General features: G+C 38.0%; 1 protein-coding gene across 1 annotated transcript in view; it reads right to left on the minus strand.

Moving 5' to 3' along the window:
- Positions 1-343: 343 nt before the first annotated feature.
- The window catches only part of LOC146996139 (uncharacterized), a 49,167-nt gene continuing 24,883 nt past the window's right edge, over positions 344-24,627 (minus strand). Inside the window, exon 2 of the mRNA XM_085820023.1 lies at positions 344-1,144. Coding sequence (XP_085676149.1) covers positions 736-1,144 — 409 coding nt within the window. The 3' untranslated portion in view covers positions 344-735. The remainder of the gene's footprint in view (positions 1,145-24,627) is intronic.

A 24,627-nucleotide genomic window follows, 5' to 3' on the forward strand; every position in this document is an offset into this window, starting at 1 on the left:
TGCTGCCAGTAAATGAAATTATGTAAGAATTGTAGACTTAAATCATGTAATAATATATCAAAACGGCGAATATTCCAAATGCGTAAATAGTAATAGCGTTAAAATCGTTCGCAGCTATAAGAAATTATCACCAACTTTCGGGTGATCGTATCAATAAATCGACATTTGCATCAAAAATAGCAAAACACGATGCACTTGAGAAAACCCGCTTGTCAAATTTTCTTGGCAGAACGTTTGATTCCACACCTTCATAAGATTTCTTTATTGTTGAACAATTTCTTCTGAATTTAAGATGCGAGAGTTTCAGAAATTAGGGGATGAGGCAAACAGAAATTCGAATGTGTCACAGGTGAAACAAAGAATTTATTATGACAGCAAAAGGGGAGATATTCCATGACAAGCCTACGAAGTATTGCAAAGTTACGACACTAACATTAGACTAAAGTGAAATATGAACAAGTATAAATTACTGTAAATAACAGAAAGGCATTTATAAAATTAGGAGAGATTCAATCAGGAAATAGAAATAAATATACTACTTAATTATATTTATGCTGTAGTGTAGTGCAAGCCTATTGAGTCCTAATTTTATTTATTTATATTCTGTTATATATTTGCAATTCAGAATAGATACCAGGCCCCATTGTTACCTCACATTCACATTTCTTCCTTTATTCAGATATGGACAGATATGATACTGTTCTAACAGGAAAAAGAAATTCATTCATATGAAACCTAAAATTCCAGTCTCAAATAGGATTTTAATCGACTTGGCAAAGGTAGAAGCTCAATCCCTTTCGGCAACTGTGAATTTCTCTCCAGAGCGCCTCTGAGCATACACCGTGAGTAATGCGTCAGGCTTCTCGGTTGAAGGATGGTATCAAAACTGTCAAACTCCCATGACTGCAGTTTGCTGCAGGTGTCTTCCACCTTAGTAATGTCAAGGTTTCTGAGCATCAAAGTCATTATCTCTTCGTACGTAATGAAGGCATCGGGAATGGATCTCCAGATGTAGCGCATGCTCTTTAAATAAACAGCAAAATGTGGAACGCTGAAAGTTACGAAATGAGCAAAAATATCGAGAATAGCGTTTTCTCTTGGCTCCAGATCACTCCATTCTCCTCTTAGGTTGTCTCGTGTTATCCTGAAAATAAGTAAAATTTAGAAGACAGGCAATGTTAGAGAAGTACCACATTCGTAAAATTTAAAATATATTCATTTGGAAAAGGGCTGAATGCCGCAACTTGAAACGTTCAATTACGAACATGGGTATATTTATGTGAAAAACCACACCTTATATGCAAAATAATTTTGCGTAGTCACCCATATGTATATGTATGTATAGAGAGCGGGGAACCGTTTATACGTCTTTATGGGAAGCATTTAGAAAATGAACGAGAATAACGTGTAAACAAAAAAATTACGACGTGAGGTACAGTAGCTGCAAAATTTTGATGCTTCTAATCTGCTACTGGTATTCACAATTTTACTATCTTTCGTTCAATTTATTAATAAAGTATTATCTATTCAAACAAGTTTAAATGTAATATTCTAAATAAATATTTAATTATTATTAATATTTTAAGCGATTAAAGAATCTAAAGGGATTTTTATAATTAATAAAAAAAATGTTATACTCTTATTTGTCATACCTATCATACTCTTTAAATTATCTTTCTGAATAAGTAACGTTTTCCTCAAGAAGTTTTAAAGCAAAATTTAACTTTTTTTTAAAGAAAAAGTGTTTAATTCTCGTCTGATGTGTCTTGTGATTCTGAATTCTCAGCAAACGTATGAATCGAATTCAGTTCTTGAAATATTTTATGGCTTGTGTTAATGAGAGACTGAGAAAAAGATAACTATTTAACAAAGGAAAATTGTCAAACTGAATCAAATACCGAAATGGATATGACTTTCTGTTAATGGATCAAGTTAACGGAGTTTAAAACTTGACGAAACGAATCGTGCAACGTTTGCGCATGAATAAAGAAAGAAGCTAATTTTTGCAGATTTATAGGATAAAAATTCAACAAAATACCAACTGGAGAATGTTATTTACATTCTGAAGTATTTAAACTAAATTTACTCTTTTATTTCATGCATAAATCTGATGTTAATAATGAAACAATAATGCGTTCTGTATTGTAGGAAAAAGAAAACACTTATTTCTGGATCATTTATTTCGCCTGTTTACTTAAAGACAGAACTGGCGAGGATTTGCAGTATCCTTGTCAATTCTGTCTTTTAGTCACGAAGCAAATTATTAACTTTTATAAAAAGAAAGCAAACTTATTATTATTTATTATAGAAAACACTAGCTATTAACAGCAAACGAGAGCTATTTGCGTAAAGAAAGGGATTACTTTGTAAAACTGACTAGTGGCTAATGGAGATTGATTTCAATATAAGGGAATTTAAAGATCAATTTTACGATATTGAAAACATGAGAAAGATAAGCATGAGCTGGTAAAGACAAGAAAGAGTTTTAAATGTTCATGCATTTGTTTCTATTTCTATTTGTTGTCTTAGGATATCGCTTGAAAAATACATACACTGAGAAGGACAAAATAAATCGCGATAACATTGGACGGCTACAATTTGCAAGGTAATTCGGACACGACAGGTTCAGATTTTAAAAGTTCAGGAAGGATCCGAAGAAATGTAACGCTCAGGTTAATCACAAAATTTTAATTAAGCACAAAGCCCAAATAAAACGAAACAGACATGCTGTCTTAGCAATCTTAACGCTATAGTATTGTTGCGTGCGTACGGGTTCGTTATGAAATGAATGCACAAGTCCGATGAAAAATGAACAAAAATTTATTATTATCACAACAAAAATGCTTAAATTTTCTCAAATTATCATGCAGTATTACAATATCTCACAGTAGTTATCTTTTAACTACTCAAATGTCCAATAGAACGTAATTCAAAACAGCTAAAGAACGCTAATCCGCGAATTCGCTACAATCAACAAGAGCAGTTTTCTAAACAACAAACTAAGCAACTACTACAAACTGAGATGTTTTCCTCCTTTTATAAGATTTTAAAATCACGCGCTAGAATTTTCCAGTACTTTCTCGAAATCAAAAAGAGATATTTATTTATTTAATGCACGCGCTCTTGTATTTTCAATTTTCCGACTTAGCTTTCTTTAAATATTTGTAACGCGCTGCACTGAGCGAGAAATAAAACCATTTAATTTATAATTGAACTAATATTAGCTTTTTAAATACCAAATTCGTAACACTGCCCCCTTCCCAAGGACTGCACGTCCCGGGCAGTACAATCCCTGGACAGGAAGCTAAACTTACAACAGTGGCATAAATGCATTAATAAGCATTACATTACAATAATAAACATGAACAATAAATGCAATAACTAACTTAAACAAATCAATACTAAATAAATAATAAAATAAATCAAATACTAAATACAAAACAAATACTAAATACAAATCAAATCAAATACACATTTATAAACAAAAAGGACCATGGTCTGATACTATTTACAATTATTTACATTACGTACTATGGCCATAGTAATGAGCTAACATGTCGTAATGAACGACTTTAGGTTTAGAGTTCGAAGACTTACGGATCATGACGTCATTCAGTCTCTTCAGGACTGTATATGGATTATCCCAAGGTGACTGTAATTCAGGCCTGACTCCTTTTCGTCGAATCGGGTTCCACAACCACATCTTGTCTCCTTTGTTGGATCTATGTCCGGTAGCTCTCGTGTTGTATCTGGACTTCACTTTCTCTGTCGCCAAGTTCACTCGCTTTCGTGCGGAACGGTGCATCACTTCAAAACGGACCTTGATATCTTGGATGTGTTTCTCAGGCTATGAAGGCGCATCCGTACGGCGATGAAACAGGCGGTCACAAGGCAGACGAAGGTCTCTACCGAAGAGCATCTGGGATGGAGAATAGCTGGTAGTCTGGTGTTTCTTTTCGACCCTAGCATGATTTCGGCAGTTTCTCGGGCTGGTTCTTTCGGACAAGGCGTCAACATTTCCAGGCGACGATCCCTTTTGAGGATGGATAGTCATGCCATCAGATGCTGAAAGCAGCTTATTGTTTTTGAAATCTAAGGAAAAATTGTATTTCCTTAAAAAATCCAATCCGAGTATGCATAGATCTGTAATATCCGCCACATATGCCGTGTGATGGTAGGCGGCACTTCCAAACGTGATGTTTACGTTTAACTTCCCAGTTATGTCGATCTTGTCACCAGACGCAGTCTGAAGGGTAACACAGGATGGCGTCCAAATAAGTTTATCTTTAAACTGTTCAGCTAAATCTTTCCTAATGATGGTAACATTAGCTCCTGTGTCAATGATCATATTGCAAGGAACTCCATCGATATTTCCATTGATGGACAGTCCGTTATTGTTGCCACTCACTATAGAGATCTTAAGCGCTTTAAAACAGGGTTTTTCATTATCTGGCAACCTCCGTTCCTTGATATGGTCATTAATTTGTTTCCTGCGTCGTTGCTCAGAAATTGTCTCAATTTTCGTACCCTGGGGTGTTCTGCAATTCTTCCGTACGTGGCCTTCAGCTCCACAGTTCCAGCACTTTGGTTTCTTGTCAGTCGTTTTCCTTCCCGTGGCATTTAATTGTCTGTTTAATTCGTATGCCTTATTTTCCGTGCTCTGGGGAGTTCTGCAGTTCCTTCGTAGGTGGCCTTCAACACCGCAATTCCAGCACTTTAGGGTCGGTTTTGTTTCACCACTATTCCGTCTTAAAGCATTCACTGGTCTTGTCAACTCATCCGTTTTATTATCCGTGCCCTGGGGTGTTCTGCAATGCCGTCGTAGGTGACCTTCAGAACCACATCTCGAACATCTTACAGCCACTTTGTTCTCACTGCTACTCCGTATCAAAGCATCGACTTGTCTGGATAAATCATCTAAACAAGCCATCAATTGGTCCCCTGGGTCGTGGACTCGCACAGCTCTGACTGGGTAGCGATCCCTAAGAGTTGCTTGCTGGGCTGCGTCCAATTTCACGGCGTACAACAGAGCGCTTTTTACATCCTTTACATCTGCCATTCGCAGTGCTTTCTGTATTTCAGGGTCCCGGATGCCATCGATGAAATATTGCAGCGACAGAATTTCCCTCGTTTCTCTCGGGCACTCCGTAAATGCGAGGTGGGACAGCCTTTCAACATCCGTGGCGAGTTCCTGGAGTGATTCGGTGGGCTTCTGTTGACGGGATTTTAATTGAAGCCTGCTGTAGTCCTTTAAACATTTCTCGCCAAAGCGCAGCTCCAATGCGCCGGATAGAGCTTCGAAGTCAAGTCTTTGGTTTTCGGGAAGCGTCTGCAGTATATCCGCTGCGTCTGCTCGCAGAGAAGCGGCGAGATGACAGGCCTTAGCTTGGGAATTCCATCCATTCGCATCCGCAACTACAGAAAATTGGGTCTTATACACTTGCCAGGATGTCTTCCCATCATATGTGGATAGCTTCAGAGACGGACGAGCAGGCATCGATAAGAATTTAAAACCCTCAGAATTGCTTCCTTCTGTCGCTATGCTCTTCTTTAAAGTGTCAACTTCTTTTGCAACAGCAGCAGAAACCCTTTCCTCAATTTGTTGTTGGACGGCAGAAACTCTTTTTTCAATTTGTTGCTCTACCGCAGAAACTCTTTTTTGAATTTCTCCAACTTTGTCTTCAACTGTGTCCATTCTTCCTTCCATAGCTTGGAACTTGTTTTCTACTATGCAAGTAATTTCTCTCTTCAATTCCTCTTGACCTACTTTCATTTCCTCCTTAATGGATTCCTGGCCCAATTTCATTTCTCCTTTAACGGATTCCTGGCCCAACTTCATTTCTTCTTTAACGGACCTAATTTCTTCTTTAACAGAGTCTTTCATTTCTTCTTTAAATGTAGCAAAGGCTACCATGAATTGTTTTAACTGTTCTTCCATCGCTCTTGTGATTGGCATTCAAAATCCCACTTCTGACACCAAAAATTGTTGCGTGCGTACGGGTTCGTTATGAAATGAATGCACAAGTCCGATGAAAAATGAACAAAAATTTATTATTATCACAACAAAAATGCTTAAATTTTCTCAAATTATCATGCAGTATTACAATATCTCACAGTAGTTATCTTTTAACTTCTCAAATGTCCAATAGAACGTAATTCAAGACAGCTAAAGAACGCTAATCCGCGAATTCGCTACAATCAACAAGAGCAGTTTTCTAAACAACAACAAACTAAGCAACTACTACAAACTGAGATGTTTTCCTCCTTTTATAAGATTTTAAAATCACGCGCTAGAATTTTCCAGTACTTTCTCGAAATCAAAAAGAGATATTTATTTATTTAATGCACGCGCTCTTGTATTTTCAATTTTTCGACTTAGCTTTCTTTTAATATTTGTAACGCGCTGCACTGCGCGAGAAATAAAACCATTTAATTTATAATTGAACTAACATTAGCTTTTTAAATACCAAATTCGTAACAGTATTAACTACTACATCATTAACCTTTGGAGCAGAAACAAAAGATAAAATCTTGGACGCATTAGAAAGTCGCCGGTTAAAAAATACTATTTTTAAAACTCAAAATCTTTTTTTTTTTTTTTTTTTTTTTTTTTTTTCGGCAATTTGATCTGTGTGATAACACAAAATCTCCGCATCTGTGATGAACAATAAACCGTGTGACTTCTCGAATATGAATGTCAAAATTGGACAAAATGAGACAATTTTTTTTTTGCAAAATAACACAGAGGCAATTGCTAAGTCGTATATGTCTGATGATTGCATAAGTACTTAATTTTACTGATATTTTTTAATTTTATGACCTTATCGCAATACTAGAAGTAGCTTTGAATGAAGTTTAGAAACTTACCAAAATTACCACAGTTCTCAAAAGATTATTTTCAAGAGAATTTCTTTGGATACAGTTAGTACAGCAAAATATTATGCCCATGAGCCTGGGAAAAAACTGAAAGCTTTCGGATTTTGCATAATGCCCAAAGAGGCGTTTTTTTAACGCTTTGTGTGTTACCTTTATTTATTAAATATTATGTTCTTCCCACTTAAACAATAAAACTCAGTTCAACAGCAATATGGCAAAATAATTTTAATATGAGCATATACAGGGTGTCTCAAAAAATGTACTCACACTTTAACCGTCGCTAACATGCTGCTTTTTTTGAATTGCAGGTGTAATTAATTTATAACAGCATTGCAGGAAATCAGCTTGGAAAAGGGGAAGTTTTCCCTGAAATGTTATTGGAAGACCGAAAACACCACTGAAGTGGAAAGACGATACAGAAGGGAATTTGCAAAACCGCCACCAATGCGCCTGACCATGGCTCGCATCAGAGACAAGTTTGAAGCAGATGGAACCGTTCAGAACGTCAACAAGAACAAGAAACGTTCTGGACGACCACGGACAACCACGAGCCCTGTAAAAGAAGAGGAGGCGCAGAAAACATTCCTTCGATCACCACAGAAATTTCTTCGACAAACTGCTCGGGTAACCCACATCTCAAAAGATAGCGTCTGTCGCATCATGAAGCGTCTTCACTGGAAATGCTAAATTTCAGCACTATTCCATGTTATAAACGAAGACGATCCTGACTGAAGAGTTCAATTCTGTGAATGGTACCTGGCAAAATGTGCAGAAGATGCAGGGTTTCGACACAAAATTCTGTGGAGCGATGAGTTAACTTTATATTAAATGGCTCCATTAATCGCCATGATTGCAAGTAGTGTGGTCTTGTAAATCCTCATGTAACACTTGAACACTGGTAAACTTAACAGGAGTAACAGTGTGGTGTGGGATATCCACATTGGGCATCATAGGAGCATTTTTTTTAACGGAACTGTCACTGGTGAGAGTTACCTCAACTTGCTTCAGGAATTTGTCGGTCCAAAACGTTCAGAGATATTTGGCGATGACAACGAGATTTACTTTCAGCAAGATGGAGCCCCATCCCACTACCATCGCGATGTACGAGCTCACCTCTATGTAGCTTTTCCAGACAGATGGATTGGATGAAGAGGTACCATAGAATACCCTGCGCGTTTCCCAGACCTCACACCCATGGACTTCTGTTTGTGGGAATATTTCAAAGACAAAGTTTATCTCACCAAACCAAGAACAACTGATGCATTGAAAGTGGAAATTGAAAGACAATGTCGCGATATTGCTAATGACCTGTTTCGTGATGTTTGCGAATCCCTTGATGCGCGTTATCAGCCTTGTCTGGACAATGATGATCAGCAATTTGAACATTAACGAACATGATACCTCAATTATATTTGTCCTCTGCATAATTCGGAGCCATTCCATTTCACTCTACGTCCAGAAATAAAGTTTTTCTCGTCATTCAAAGTGTGAGTACATTTTTTGAGACACCCTGTATTTAGAATTTTCGATACATACTCACGCGCGTTAGAGATTTTTTTTTTTTTTTTTTTCTGTACAGTGTTGCCATTGCTCGCTTTGAAATTTTGAGTTTGTTAATAAAAAATTTGTTATTAAAGTTTTAACAAATACGAAATAGATAATAAAACAAATTTCGAATTTGGGCTTCTATATGCCCATATTCGGGTAGAAATTTACGTTATTGAAAATTAGGATGGCTGCAGGTACCTTTGTTTGATCGCAGTGCGAGAAACATACATACATTTAGACAGATTCTTCATTATTTAATTTCTTTAAATATAAGACAGGGCTCTAACATTTGGGGGCAACAATTTAAAAAGTGAACCGACATTTAGAGGGAATCAACACAGTGTCAAAACGAAATTAATAACTCTCTGGGGGTAATGTACAATATTTACTAGGGAAAGCTTTTGATGAAACTAATAGTGGCATATGAAAGTAAACGTATTTATACGAATGGCAAGAATCGACTTGAGAGAGGATTTTTTACTTTTTCGGCCATTAGTTGAGATAACTTTCATTGCTTCATCATCCAAAAAATATAAGCTCTTTACATTAAGCTGCAAGCAGTAAATACACATACACCGAAACGTTGGCATCATATCTTTATTTTATAAATTTTATTTCCGCAATATCTTCAGTTATTCTTAGGAATTGAATATATTTCATTACCTTAACGTCATTGCGTTATATGTAATTTTATACAGTACCAGAGACATTCTTTTCCTAATATGGTATGGTAGCCCGATGTATTGAAGATAGTTTAATCTCGAGGAATACTGCACACCATATCACTTCAAATAGGCTGAGTACTTAAATATAATTATAAAAAATTACATTGCCGTTTTACTAGTTCTAAATTTTTTATATCTCAATGGACAACCTCATTAACCTTTAGAACTACAAATATACTGATCAGAATGTATTCATTTCGTCTATTTTCATATACTACATTCCAATTAATAGCGGAGGAATATGAGAATACTTTCAGAGAATTGCAGAGAATAATCTACCTGTGGTCGAAGGCAAAGATTTTTCTCTCCTAGGTTTAAACATTCTCCGCGTTTTCGAAGTTAAAGATATAGATATATACGTATATAAATACATTTAGGTTACTTATTTTCATGAAATACATTCAACTTAAAAAAAAAAAAAAAAAAAAAAAAAAAAAAAAAAAGAGTGAAAGAGACGTTTTGTTTTATGAGTAAGAAGAAAATACGACACTTGACCTAGAGTGACAAAAAGTAAAATAGTTGTGAGAATGTAAAAGAGACATCAGCAGAAGTTAATATAATTTTACGGAGCAACAGATTTGTTAGCACAGACATTCACTTCTAACCGAAATAACGAAGATTCCGTTCAAATAATTGAATTTCCGCTCCCCGAATTGATATAATATAAGAAAGCACTTTTGGCACTGCTGAACTCTTGTAGTTTGATTAGGGTTCCAATCTACATAAACAGACTGTTTGAAGAAAAAGCATCATTTTATAAATTAGATAATATGACAGTCTTCTTCGTGGAAGACTGAAAATAAAATAGTTGTGATGCTGTACATGGACTCGGTTCAAAATTTAATATAATTTCACAGAGTAAGAGACTCGACAGAAAAGAAATTCTTTAAGAGGAATTAACAATTATTCCATTCAATTTTTTAAATTTCTTTTCAGCGAATTGATATAAAATAGAGAATTACTAGCGTCGATGCTGCTGTATTTAATTATGACAAAGCACACTAGGGCTATCTGCCTAAGGGTAGGGATGCCTTCGTGGAGGACCTTTCTGAGGGAAACTGGCTCGTATACACGTTACACATGGGGAAAACCACGAGAACACCCATGCAGCCAGCCCGTTCGCGGGTTTCGAACCTCGGACCGAGCTACCAGTGTTCAGCGACTTTACCGCTCGGCCGCTGGTGGGCCACTAGCGTCGATGACTGCATTAGCTTGTAGTTTGATCAGAGTTTGTTAACCCGCTGGCTGGTTGCCAAAGCTCCTTCGCGGCTGTCGCCTATATGCAATTTTAATACGAGCATCTTTTCTCTTAACCCTTTGACGCGCGGTGGTCGCGCCTTGAAACCACTAATTTTCGAATTTTTTCTCCTCTTCTTTCCAAAATTTTTGAGTGAAAACCAATTGATTACTGAGACAAAATAACTTCCTTTTAATATAATAATAATATAATAAATATCAAATTTATATTTCAAAAGTTCTTCATGGCACATCATGATTTCTATCGTGAACAATAAAAAATTGCAATAATTAAACTGCATATATATAAAAAAAAACCTATCTATATGTATGGCATTTGCTCTGTGGTTTCAGGGCGCGATCACTGAGCCACTAGAGCATTGTGTCACAATGCTCACAATCCTTTAGAGGCTCGGTGGTAGCGCCTTGAACCACTGCTCATTACAATGGGTTTGCTTGCTTTTCAAATAGGAATGCTTATTTTTACCCGGATATAGATAAGGGGCTTTGAAACCACAGTTATTTTATTATTTAACAATACGTGCACCCGGGGGGGGGGCCCAAGAGCGATGCGCAGTGCAGGGAGAAAGTTATGCCACATACGCATGACGTCATGTGGGTGACAGCGTTAGTTCTTGGCGTTTGTTTACTTTCGTTGCATCAACAGTTTGATTTAATTTGTGTTGTTAATTTGCTATTATACCTAGGCGGAAGTGGCAAATTCTGCTATAGCGTTGTGTCAGAATTATACACGTTAATACGTTTTTTGGCGGAAAACACTCTTTACAACCAGATAAAATAACTATTTTTTTAATGAATTTATGTAGTTTTCATACATAACTGTGATGTAATTTTACATTTATTTTTCATTTTACTGCTATTTTACATTTAAATGGAAAAATTTCTCATTTTAAATCATTTTTTATCATAATCTTCATTTTGTGTATGAGACTTACATCGTAGTGAGATATTTAAACTCAGTGTCATGTTTACCAATACTGAGTACCTGAATGATTAGTTAATAAATTCGCGTATTCAACTTCATTCACATGTTTTGGTTACTTTCTTTACATCCCAAACGTAATTCTATGTATTGAAGCAGCATCTGGGTTAAGCTTTGCGAACTAAGTAAACTGATACATGCCTCACCGTGAGGAAAGAACAATTTCTCGACCACACTATGATGCAAACATTGAATGAGTGAGTGACATATTTCCTTCAGTGTTAACTGATGCATACAGGTATGTGTGATGTAATTTAATTGATATAACTTACACATGCTTGAACCTGAAGGAAAACAAATCTGTGTATAATGCTAGAATACAAATAGCGAAAGAGTAAGTAAGATATTCTGTTCAGTGTTATTTAGCTGCTGCATATGTTTTAATTTTGATTCCATATAACTTGTTTTTAATTATAAGAGAAAGAAAAATAATTCAATATTGAACACATATTTCGAGTATAACAAAAGTATTTTAAGAAACAACCTGATAAAAATACATTAGTAATTAAAAATATTTAATTTGTGTACAGGCTGAATTGAAATTAAGATGTGGTGGTGTATTTAATTATGGCAAAGCACACTAGGGCTATCTGCGTAATAGGTGTGATGCCTTCGTGGAGGACTTTCTCAGGGAAACTGGCTCCTATACACGTTACGCATGAAGAAAACCATGAAAACACCCATGCAGCCAGCCCGTTCGCGGGATTCGGACCGAACTACCAGTGTTCAGCGACTTTACCGCTCGGCCGCTGGTGGGCCGAAACTAAGATGTAGGGCAAGTTTATTATTATTATTATTGTGCGTATATGTGTAAGAAAATGTATTTTAATTGTTCCATTTTTAATGTATGGAAGGGAGAATAGGATGCCAATATCGAAGATTATTTACTATACCAAATAATCACGTCAGGATAAATGTTATATAGAAATCTTGGGAGTGTAAGGGAGTATAAGAGTACTTTTAGATTATACTGAAAATATACGCACTTCTGCTAAAATCTGAAGTGAATCAGTATGAAGTGACTTTTCACTTTAAAAAGAATGTTATAAGTATACTATTTAAAAGTATAATGACGGATATTAAGAAATTTGTAGAATTTTATGGTATTTAAATATGAATTTGTTAAGTCAAATCTTTTTATATATATTTTTGCTTGAGATATGTAATTTAAACTGAAAATCACGATCATATATTTCTCATGGAATGTCAAAGTTCATTTGTATTAAAAAAAGTGCATGAGCAATGAAAATAAATAGAATAATACTTTTTGATTATGTTTTTACCATGGTCTTAGCAGTTATGCCATCATGTGTTCTGTTCAACAAGATTTATTTAGTGCAAACAATACTACGAAAAAAATATTGAAAAATACCTTGTTTTACAATATTTATTTCCCTTAATTAACTTAAATATCGTTTTTCATTTTCTAATGCTTTCCTTTACGAAAAGAATTTAATGTTTACAATTATTTTCAGCATTCGTACGAATTCTGTGCATAAAATAAACATTTTCTTTAACAAAATACTTAATCGGAAAGTATATACCCGGTATTTCCGGTGTATCTACCACATATAAAAATGATCATTTTGCTTTAGTTTACATTTTTTCCATTACCAAAATCATGTAGCAGACGCGTCGGCCGATGCGTCTTGTCTCCCGGGTGACGTGACTACCAGCAACCAATGGCACGCTTTTTCCGTTCCTGGCCTAACCCTAGTATATTAAAGAACCTTGCGTGCACCTGCCCAGTAAAAAGATCTTTTCTTCTCTGTAGAACGGTGTTTGAGACACCAGAGAGTCTGAGCCAAGGCTCTACCCCTTGTAGAACAGTTTGATCATTCCGAAAGGTAGTATAGAATAGCCGAAAGATAAACTGAACAGGCTTTTTTTTTAATAATTTTGTTAAGGTCAGATAGGAATACTTGTTTAACGTATTAATAACAATGGAGTTGCTGTTTAAATTAGTGCGAGCAGAAAAGTCGAGGAACTGGTGACTGTGGCAAGAATGAGGTAATGCAAACATATGCAAATTGAGTCCATTAAGAATTATCAAATACAAAACATCAAATACTAAGACATGAACTTGGAATAATTATATGCATATACCTATAACATACACAAAAGTGAGTATGCAGACAGAAAATTCGAAGTGTAGCAGATAAGAGGAATGAAAATAAATACATAAATAAAGATATATGTCAAATTATTAGAGTTGTGTGTTACGTGATCCATACATTTAGTTGGGCCATAGGCCTATCCATATTTTCCAAACTCTTATAGTCGTAATCGCAGATTTTAATACTGGGATTATCAATATTTTGCTGCCTTTCATGAAATTTTTTGGCTAAGTTATAACAATAAGTGTGCAGTAACTCAATGCCTAACGCTTCATGTGTTCTATTATTCTTTACATACCATTTAGCATTTACAATTTGTCGTAAAACAGTATTTTGGCAGACTTGCAATCTTTTCTTATGAGTTTTCTTGGTATATGCCCAAACTGGACTTGAATAACATAAAAGTGGACGTAGAATGGACTTGTAAATGAGTAACTTGTTGTCAATAGATATTATACTGTTTCAAGCAATTAAGAGGTATAGTTTGGCTTTAAGAACTCGAAACTTCTGGATAATAGATATAATGTGCGGGGACCATGTAAGTGACTTATTAAGGATCACCCCAATATAAGGGACTTGGTTGGCCCAGGGAATATCAGTGCCATAGAATTTCAGGTTTTTCTTGAAGTTGGTCTTCGTAAACATAATAGCTGTTGTTTTTTCCAAGTTGACGAGGATCTTCCACTTGGAGCCAAGTCTCTAACCTGTGTATGTAATTTTGTAGTCGTTGTATAACTGGACTTGGAAATGCATTTTGTGCGAGGACCGCCGTATCGTCTGCATACATAGCTAATGCTGGGTCGTGTGTGGAAGGTATGTAGTTCACGTAAATATTAAAAAGTGTAGGTCCGAGCAAAGATCCTTGCGGTAAGCCAGCCATGTTGACATGGCTTGTGGAATTTGTGCCAGAGACGTGAACAACAAAATGTCTACCTGTTAGGTAGGAACTAATAATGTTTATGATGTAGCCCGGGAAGCCCAGGATGTGTAATTTGTAAGTGAGGCCATCCAGCCAAACTCGATCAAAAGCCTTGGTAATGTCGAGAAACAAACCACCAGTCACTTTCCAGTTAGCCATTCCTTCTCCAATAGTTTCTACCACTCGGTAGGGTTGGTTGGTCGTGTAGTGATGTTATCTGAATCCGAATTGCTGCGGAATAATAACATTGTTAGAGTCCAGAAATTCGTTGATTCTTTTGAGTATAATAGCTTCACATATTTTGCTTACTGAAGATAATAGGCTTATTGGTCTATAAGATACAGGTTCCGACGCAGGTTTACCAGGCTTGAAGATAGGTATAATCTTAGCTATTTTCCATTGCCAAGGAAAGTATTGCCAGGTGAGAATAATATTGCAGATTTTAGTTAGCATGAAGATGGTCTTAACAAGGAATTTCTTGATCATGCTATTTGTGATGGCATCAAAACCGGGGCTTTTCCTTTTCTTGAGTCTTTTGACGGTGGCGTAGACCTCTGACGGTAAGGCTAGAATGATGTTATATGTGCATGGATTTGTTGGGAAGGTAGAGTGAAACTGTTGAACAAGGTTTTCTGTTGTAGTGCCATGAATGTTGTTTCTGCGAAATTGAGTTTGCAGATGCTGAGCTAAGAGTTCTGCTTTCTAAATTCCTGTGTAATGGTTCCTTTGAGGGTTTTTAAGGGGCGAAATTTTATTGTAGCATTTCGTGTACTTTTTAATAGAGTGCATTGAGGTATCTGGTCCAGCTTTGTTGTGCTTGGCTGTCTAATAGAGACTTGACAGGATTTGAGAGACGATTGAATGCTTGTTTATCTTCCCGGTTACGAGTACGTTGAAATTGTCTCCTTGCTGCGTTCCGCTGGGTGATCAGCTGCTTTAACTCTTTGCTTCGGAAGACACGTCTTTTGGGAAACTCCTTCTGAGCATTGGCATGGGTTCTAGTAATAGATGTTGTGAAAGTCTGAATTAAGTTATCAATATCACCCCTCGTATGTATTGTGGGTATAGTGTACTGAATGTTGTTGAGAGCTTTGGCATACTTTCGCCAGTCAGTAGTAAAGGCTCTGGTATCTGGGGAGGTATAGCTGCGAATCTCCAGAATCATTCTGACCGGATTATGGTCAGATGACAGTTCATCCAGCAGAGCAGGAAAAAGTCAATGATTCTTGATGAACGGGCAGTATACCATGTTGGGGCTTTTGGAGCTGCTATTCGTAAATTCGCCGAGTTGGCTAAGTTGAAAATTACGCGTCCTATGTCATTTGAATCGTAGCAGTTCCAAGCGCGGTGTCTAGCGTTTAAGTCTTCACCAATAATAACATGAGTCCCAAGTGAGAGTAGAACCTGTAAGTCCGCGAGAACTAAGTGAGGCCTTTGAGCAGGTGGAATGTATATGGAGACGAAAATGTAACTAGTGGAAGTGCTTGCTGTGAGTGAGGTAGCTGAAGCTTCAATGGCTGAAAGCTAGAATTGGAACAGGATAGTGAGGGATGGAGCGCTGTGCCTCCTCCTCCAGGATTAATAACAATAGCAGGTCTGTTGTACCGATGAGAAGCATAATTTTGCACATATATTGGTGTGGCAGGGCCAAGTCGGTGTTCCTGTAGGAAGAAAATATCGGGATCGTACTCATTTACAAAGTCCCGGAGCTCATTAATTTTTCGGGACAGTCCATTAGCATTCCACGTATAAATTTGTAAGCAACTTTATACAGAATTACTCATTTGCATTATTCAATGAACCAAAAGTTTCTTCACATATATTAAATATTACAAATAGTTTGTCTATGGCATTAGTATCTGCCTGTAACTCAGGCAATTTGTCAGCGACTTTACGAATAATACTGCCAAGAGATAGCCCTTTAAACATATTGCTGATTTCTTTGAAAAATATCATTATATCAACAAAACCACCTTGAGTTTGTTTACTATTAGCATTTTGCTTATTGACATTATCAAGTAAAATTGGTATTTGCATCATGCATTTCATATTCAACATTTTTAGTAACATTAGCATTAGAAACACCATTAACAACATTAAATTTGGTTTGCATGTTTACATTTTGGTTTGCAGTCTTACTAACAGTAGACAGTTCATTTTTACCTGACAAAGGTTTTTTAACTGCGTTTTTTGCTGGGAGTTTCGGACACCCCCTATAATTGGCGGTGTGACCGACTTGCACACAGTTGCAGCACCTAACTGTATCTAGCCTCTTGGCTGAATACTCATTTGTTCTGTGCGGACCAGCGCACTTTACACACCTCGGCAGTGGCGTAAATAAGGGTATGCAAGGAATGCCGTTGCATAGGGGCCCGAAGGTTTAGGGGGCTCTTAAATGTCCTGCTGAACTACATTTACATGTTTAAAGCTAAAAGTATCTTTTTCCATTTCGCTTTTCATTTTTATTTTTAGAGTTTGTACTACTATGAATTCTTATTTTAATATAATAGAATTCGTCTTCTTTTAAGTTTTTAAGGGCCCTCTTCCTATATGGTGCAGTGACGCAGTTCCGTATAAGACGCAGAAAAGGGGTCCTTGGAAGCACATGAAACAGTTAAATTCAGTGTTTGCAAAAGTTAATATTCCATCATTCGACTATCAAATAGTAACTTCGTGACCTACCTCAGTTCAGGCATAGGAGTCAGCAGAAAATAGGAAAAGTTCCTTTGTATTTCTTAGTTTCTTACCGGAAAATTTTTAAAGGCGACCCCCTGAAGGAAAAGTTTCTCCCTTTGCAATCCTAATTCAACAGGGGGTGGAAGTGAAAATTAATTGTAACTATTTATTATAATGTAGTTATTTTGTATATTAATTTATTTCTATATACTTTGTTATTATGATCGAATAATTAATAGACACATTTTCTAAGCATAAATAAAGAAGTAACTAAACAGGATTCTGGTACTTAATTTCGAATGACCTTTGCAAATTAAGAGGAAACGTGGTATATTACCTGCCGTTTGAAATTTTCATAATATGTCACTCCGAAGCGTTTAATTTTGTTCATATATTGAATCTGTTATTAGCACTTCCATTAAACCCAAGTCCAAAAATCAGGACTAATATTAAGCTTGAAATTGAAATTATTAATATGAATGATTTTTACAATTTAATATAACATGTATTGTGTTGGTTCACCATAAATGGCGTATCACTTTTCAAATTGTTGCCACCAAATAATTTCACCCTGTACTATTTTTTAAAAAATTAAATAAGGAAGAATCTGCATAAATGTATGTATGTTTCTCGCACTATTACGAAACAACGTTACCTAGAATGTTTGAATGTATGGTTCTCACAATGTAAAAAACGACGGTGCAGTCGCACCAGAAAGCAGGGTATAGAGACGGGAAAATTTTGGTTTTAGAAGTATGAAACATTCCAAAATGGCAAAGTTAAAGGCGAATTGATTTTTTTCTCTTTTTTAGACTAATAATCTGGAGGGGGAAATCATTCGTAAGTATCAATTGCTAACTCCAGAATGTATGCTTTCCTTTCTTAAGGACACAAAATCATTGACGTAAGTTGAGCAGTCGTGGCATGAAAGGACTTTGCCCCACCCACATGTCGAAATGATGTCCTCGTCCAGGAAATGCAAAGAATTTATGACACCACATTTAGAAAAGAGAGATTTCCCGTTTCTTAGGGATCTTTGAATGAATTCAAGGTCAAAGAAAAAAGGGGCATGTTTTATGCGACAAAGCTCCCTTTGCAATCCCAATTCAACGGGTTTTGTTGTGTTTCAACGGTTGTAGGAAAAAATGTCACCCGGAAAAAAGGGAAACGGAAAGAATGTCCCCGGAAAATAAGGAACGGAAAAAATGTCCCCCTTCGTTTGCAATGGGAAATATAAGGCATGTTTAGAAAGATCGCCAAGCTGGGTGATAAAAGTTTTATCTCAACAACCGTAACTTCGGATGACCGGAAACATGTGCGAGTAGAAGCAAGAAGATGTGTTGGCTGCTTGTTTCTTCCATGGAGCCTACCTCCATGGTTCCTTCGTTAAGGTTAAAAATAGAGGGTTGTTTAAGAGCGGAGAGCTTTCGCGATGGAAGCCAGGGGGAAAGGCGGGTTGTGCAGCGTCGGTCATTGTCAGGTCTTTAGTAATTACTCTCCTGGCACCGCATGTAGTTATAGCCTTAAGCTGCGGTTTAGTGAAACACTTATTGACGCACAACAGAAAACGAATTCATCCTCAGCTTTGGTATAAGAAACAGTTGTAGATGCAATTTCAAGTTACGGTTTGCGATAAGAATAGTACTAAATTTTTTAGCTAATTAATTTTCGCATAATTTTTTTTCTCATTTGATTTTAATTAAAAGTAACGTATCTGCACAGGAAACAATTGTTTAATTTTAAGTTTGAAAACAAGAATACCACAGTTATTAAAATTAAGAGGTTTATTTCAAAATTATTAGTCCCTGAGGGAGTATTGTTTTCATTTTGCGATTTTGCGTCGAATCACTCTGAAAGTCCGTTTCACTTTTCAAACTGTTGCCACCAAATATTGTGATAAAACAACGGTACCTAGAACCATCGAGTTTTGAACGACGTAATCCTACTGCGAATATGGGCAACTGGAAGCCCAAATTTGGAATTTGTTTTATTATCGATTTTATATTTTGTAACGAATTTTTGATTAACAAACTCAAGAATTTCAAAGCGAGCCATGGCAACGTTGTACAGAAGAAACATTTTTATCTCCAGCGCGTGAGACTGTGAATCGGAAATTCTAAAAATGTGCTCAATTTAAAATTATTTTGCGATACTGCTCTTGAAATGAATTTTATGGTTTGCGAAGAATATGATATTTAATAAATAAAGGTAACACACAAGATGTTAAAAAAAAGGTCCTTTGGACGTAATTCAAAATCTGAAACCTTTCAGATTTTTTATTTTACTAAAATTTTAAAATCTAATTAAAATGGATCCTATAACCACGCGATATATGGAAACTTTTCTTATTAGAAATAATTACGAATTATTAATTGCATTAATATAGTATTGTGTGTGATTCTGTTGAAGTTATAAAAAGTAAAGGAATTTTAATAACGAATATAGTGTTTTAATAGACAAACCCGAAAATTTTCGCGATTACACTTTCTACAACGGCCCATTAGCGGCTGAGCGGTAAAGTCACTGAACACTGGTAGTTCCGTTCAGGGTTTTAAATTGAATATGTGTTCCTTGGAGATGGTATATGGAAACTTTTCTTATTATAAATAATTATGAATTATTAATTGCATTAATATATATATTGATACAATTTTGTGTGTGATTATATTGAAGTTTACAAAAAATATAGGAATTTTAATAACGAATCTACTGTTTGAATAATAAATGCGAAAAGTTTCGAGATTGCACTTTATACAACGGCACATTAGCGGCTGAGCGGTAAAGTCACGGAACACTGGTAGTTCGGTCAAACTTTCGATTCCCGGCGAACGGTCTGGCTGTATGGGTGTTTTCGTTATTTTCTGTCTGTGTAACGCGTATGCAGTATCTTCTGCTTGCATACGTGAATAAAGCGGGCGCTAAACCGCTGAACACTGGTAGTTCGGTCCAACTTTCGAATCCCGGCGAACGGGTTGGCTGCATGTTTTCGTGATTTTCCACATATGCATAATGTATGCAGTATCTTCTGGATGCATACCTGAATATAGCGGGCGCAGTCCGCGCAAAACCGCTGAACACTGGTAATTGGGTCCAACTTTCGAAGCCCCTGCGAGCGGGCTGAATGCATGGGTGTTTTCGTGATTTTCTGCATGTGTATCGTGTATGCAGTGACTTCTGGATGCATATGTGAATAAAGCGGTCGCAGCACGCGCAAAACCGATGAACACTGGTAGTTCGGTTCAACTTTCGATCCCGGCGAACGGGCTGACTCCATGAGTGTTTTCTTCATTTTACGCATGTGTATCGTTTATGCACTATCTTCTGCATGCACACCTGAATAAAGCGGGCACAGCACGCGCAAAACCGCTGAAAAATGGTAGTTCGGTCCAACTTTCGAATCCCGGACGGCGGGCTGGCTGGAGGGGTGTATTCTTGATTTTACGCATGTGTAACGTGTATGCAGTATCTTATGCCTTCATACCAAAATAAAGCGGGATCAGTTCAGGTAAAATCGATGTAAACCGGTAGTTCGGTCCAACTTTCAAATCCCGGTGAACGGCCTGGCTGCATGGATGTTTTGGGGATATTCCGCATGTGTATAGTGCATGCAGTATTTTCTGGATTCCTAGATGAATAAAGCAGGCTCAGCCCGCTGAACACTGGTAGTTCGGTCTAACTTTCGTATACCCGCGAATGGGCTGGCTGCATGGATGGTTTCGTAATTTTAGGCATATGTATCGCGTATGCAGTATATTCTGGTCGCATACGTGAATAAAGTGGGCGCAGCCCACCCAAATCCGCAGAACACTGGTAATTCGGTCCAACTTTCGAATCCCGGTGAACGGGATGATTGCATGGGTGTTTTCGTGATTTTCCGCATGTGTATCGTGTATGCAGCGTCTTCAGGATGCATATGTGAATAAAGCGGGCGCAGCGCGCGCAAAACCGCAGAACACTGGTAGTTCGATCCCGGCAATCTACTCTTGGAATAATAAACCAGAAAATATTCGTGATTATATTTCGTACAATGGCCCATTAGCGGCTGAGTCGCTGAACACTGGTAGTTCGGTCCAACTTTCGAATCCAGGCCCATGGACTGCCTGCATAGATGTTTTCGTGCTTTTCCTCACGTGTATCGTGTATGCATGATATTGGGGACGCATACGTTAATAAAGCGGGCGCAGCCAGCGCAAAAGTACTGAACACTGGTAGTTCGGACCAACTTTCGAATCCCGGCGAGCGGGTTGGCAGCATGGGTGTTTTCGTGATTTTACGCAAGTGTATCGTGTATAGAGTATCTTCTGGATGAATATGTGAATATAGCGGGCGCAGCCATCGCAAAATGCTGAAAACTGGTAGTTCGGTCCAACTTTCGAATAACGGCGAACGGGCTGACTACATGTGTGTTTTCGAGATTTTCTGCATTTCTAACGTTTATGAAGTATCCTGTGGATGCATACGTGAATAAGCCGGCGCAGAACACTGGTAGTTCGATCCAAATTTCGAAAACCGTCAAATAGGCTGGCTGCATGGGTGTTTTCGTGATTTTACACATGTGTATCGAGTACGCAGTATCTTCTCCGTGCATATGTGAATAAAGCGGGCGCAGCTCAAATCCGCTGAACACTGGTAGTTCGGTCCAACTTTCTAATTCCGTCGAACGGGCTGGCTCCATGGGTGTTTTCTTGCTTTTACGCATGTGTATCGTTTATGCAGTACCTTCTCCATGCATATACGACGTGGCGGGGGGGTGTCACTGGGCGGAACGGGCGAAGTACGTCGGGAGCATAGCTCCTGGTAGGGCCACCCTAGGCGTGAAGGCTGTTCCAACATGCCCAGCTAAAGCATGGCAGGTGAAGAACCCTCAGGGGATTGCCGTCTTGGTGATCGGGTATCACACTCCCGGGGCCCCAGTGACCTTTCCTCCTCTCTTTCCTCTCCTCTTGTCTAGCTCTCTCTCCTATTTTTCTCCCTTGTGGTTTCCTCTACTGGAGGTTGGGGCTCACTGTGAGATGCAGCTACTACTCTTGGTTTCTGTCTCACCATGGTGAGAATACCGCCTATGCGTTTGCCGTGCATGGTGACCCGTAGGGTGGGAAAGGAGGATCCTGGCAGTTGAGGGGCGAGGTACTGTCCCCAACACACTGCTTTGGCATCTGCTTCTACTTAAAACGGGAGGCACTTAGCTGTCCCCGCTAGTGTCAATCGGCTGGCCACTAGTCCTATTGGTCAGTGGCTAGGGGATAAGCTCTCGGAAGTCTCCGCTTTTGGGAAAGCCGACTGTGGGGGCTTCAGTTTGCGTATAGGCCCGGCTAGCCCTAACACAGGGATCTGTGTTCCCTTGTTGGGCTCCATGGTGGGTGGGGCGGTCGGGCCCGAAACCTTCTCTCTTTTCAATATGAATACTTTAACTTCTTCTCCTAACCATATGGATACGAAAAATTCTGGAGCTGCTAAAAGAATTTGTACTTCGACCTTAATTAGCACAAACAAATATCCAAAGTTCTTAGTTATCACTGGTGAGCTAGAAAATCTATCACCATTCTTCATCCATAAGCATATTGCGGCCTCAGTAGGCGAGCCAAAACACATAAAAAAGCTCCGTTCAGGATCTCTGCTCATCGAGACTACATCTGATGCACAATCTTCCTCTCTCCAAAAAAATGACCAAAATGGGGGAACGTTCCATTACTGTATCCCCACATAAGTCTTTGAACACGTCAAGAGGTGTCATTTTGGAAATAGATTTGATATCAGTCTCTGAGGATGAACTTTCAAAAGAACTCGCCGAGCAAAATGTATGGGGCGTCCGCCGAAGAAAAGTCCGTAGAGACGGGCAACTCGTCAACACAAAACATCTTATTCTGTCTTTCTCCTCTCCAGAGCTACCGAAAGCCATTAAGGCAGGTTACCTAAATTGCCCCATCAGACCTTACGTGCCGAACCCACTGCGCTGCTTCAAGTGTCAACGGTTTGGCCATGCGAAGGCCGCATGCCGGGGAAACCTGGCATGTGCTCGCTGTTCTGCAGGAGGTCACGAAAGTCAGGATTGTGTAGCTGATCCAAAATGTGCAAACTGTCATGGCAATCATCCAGCATACTCACGAAATTGCCCTAAGTGGAAAGAAGAGAAAGAAATACAGCATATTAAGACTACAAGAAAAATCTCCTATCCTGAAGGTAAGAAACTTTTTAGCACGGGTCAGTCAAAAGCAAATGTCTCCTATGCACAAGCCACTAAATCATATCGGTCAATAAGTACACAAACATCGCATAGCACACAGAAGAAGATACCTGAACCAAAAACAAATGACAAAGAAAAAGTCTTTCTTCTACCTCCTCCCAAACAGACAATAGAAAGTCGAGAAATAAAAACACAAGAAACAGAGAGTTCAAAAAAGAAAATCAAAAGCTCAGAAAAGAGAAGCTCAAGCCGAAGCTCTATTAAAGGGACCTTTTCAGACTTTATCGAATCTGAGATGGAAACAGATGGAGGCGGAGATCTCTCGAAAAATGTTCTACCTCACAAAACAAAGAAACAGCATCGAAGCAATAAACATTCCTAATGGCTACTCTCATTTCGTGGAACTGCCGGGGCTTCTATCAGGGTATTGATGGCATTAAGCAACTTATTAATAAATATCGACCTATTTGTATAGCGATACAAGAGACATTCCTCAAACCTGGTAATTTTGCAAAGCTACGTAGGTACTCGATGACAAGAAAGGATAAGACATTCAGTGAACGCGCAAGTGGTGGTGTCTGTCTACTTACCTCAATTAATTGCCCTTCGAGTGCTCTCCCTTTGGATACTCCTCTCCAAGCAGTTGCAGTACAGTTGAGCATTCGAACACTGACTACTGTCTGCAGTATTTACATTCCGCCTAATGAGAACATTAACTTAAGAGATTTAGAGGATCTAATTGCCCAATTACCAGCTCCGTTTATTCTAGTCGGTGATTTCAATGGACACAATCCCTTGTGGGGTAGTAAAGACACCAACGCACGAGGAAAGCAAATTGAACAGCTACTCCACGACCACTGTCTCTGTATCCTTAACAACACAGAAAGCACTTATTTTCATCAGCCAACAAGGACCTTCCATTCCATTGACCTTGCTATTGTTTCTCCACAGCTTTTGCCCTTTTGTTTTTTTAATGTCGAGAATTATCTATATAATAGCGATCATTTTCCTATTATCATAAGCATTACAGGAAATAGGAGTGTGTTTATACCACGCTTTTTGTTGGACAAAGCCGACTGGGACTCTTTCTTACATTATGCTCTTTTTACTGAAGAAATAATAAAGAATGTGCACATTGATCAGGCTGTGAAGATCATTACAGATAAAATTATTCAAGCAGCTGATATATGTATACCAAAAACGTTGGGTAAACAGCCAAAATACCCAAAGCCCTGGTGGAATCCTGAATGCCAGGACGCCATCAGAAAACAAAGAAAAGCTTGGAGCATTTTTCGGCGATATCCTTCAGAATCAAATCTCGTAATATTCAAAAGGGCTAAAGC

Source organism: Stegodyphus dumicola, chromosome 7, assembly GCF_044657685.1.
Source record: "Stegodyphus dumicola isolate Sdum_Otavi_A_Nest chromosome 7, ASM4465768v1".
In the NCBI taxonomy this organism is placed as follows: Eukaryota; Metazoa; Arthropoda; class Arachnida; order Araneae; family Eresidae; genus Stegodyphus; species Stegodyphus dumicola.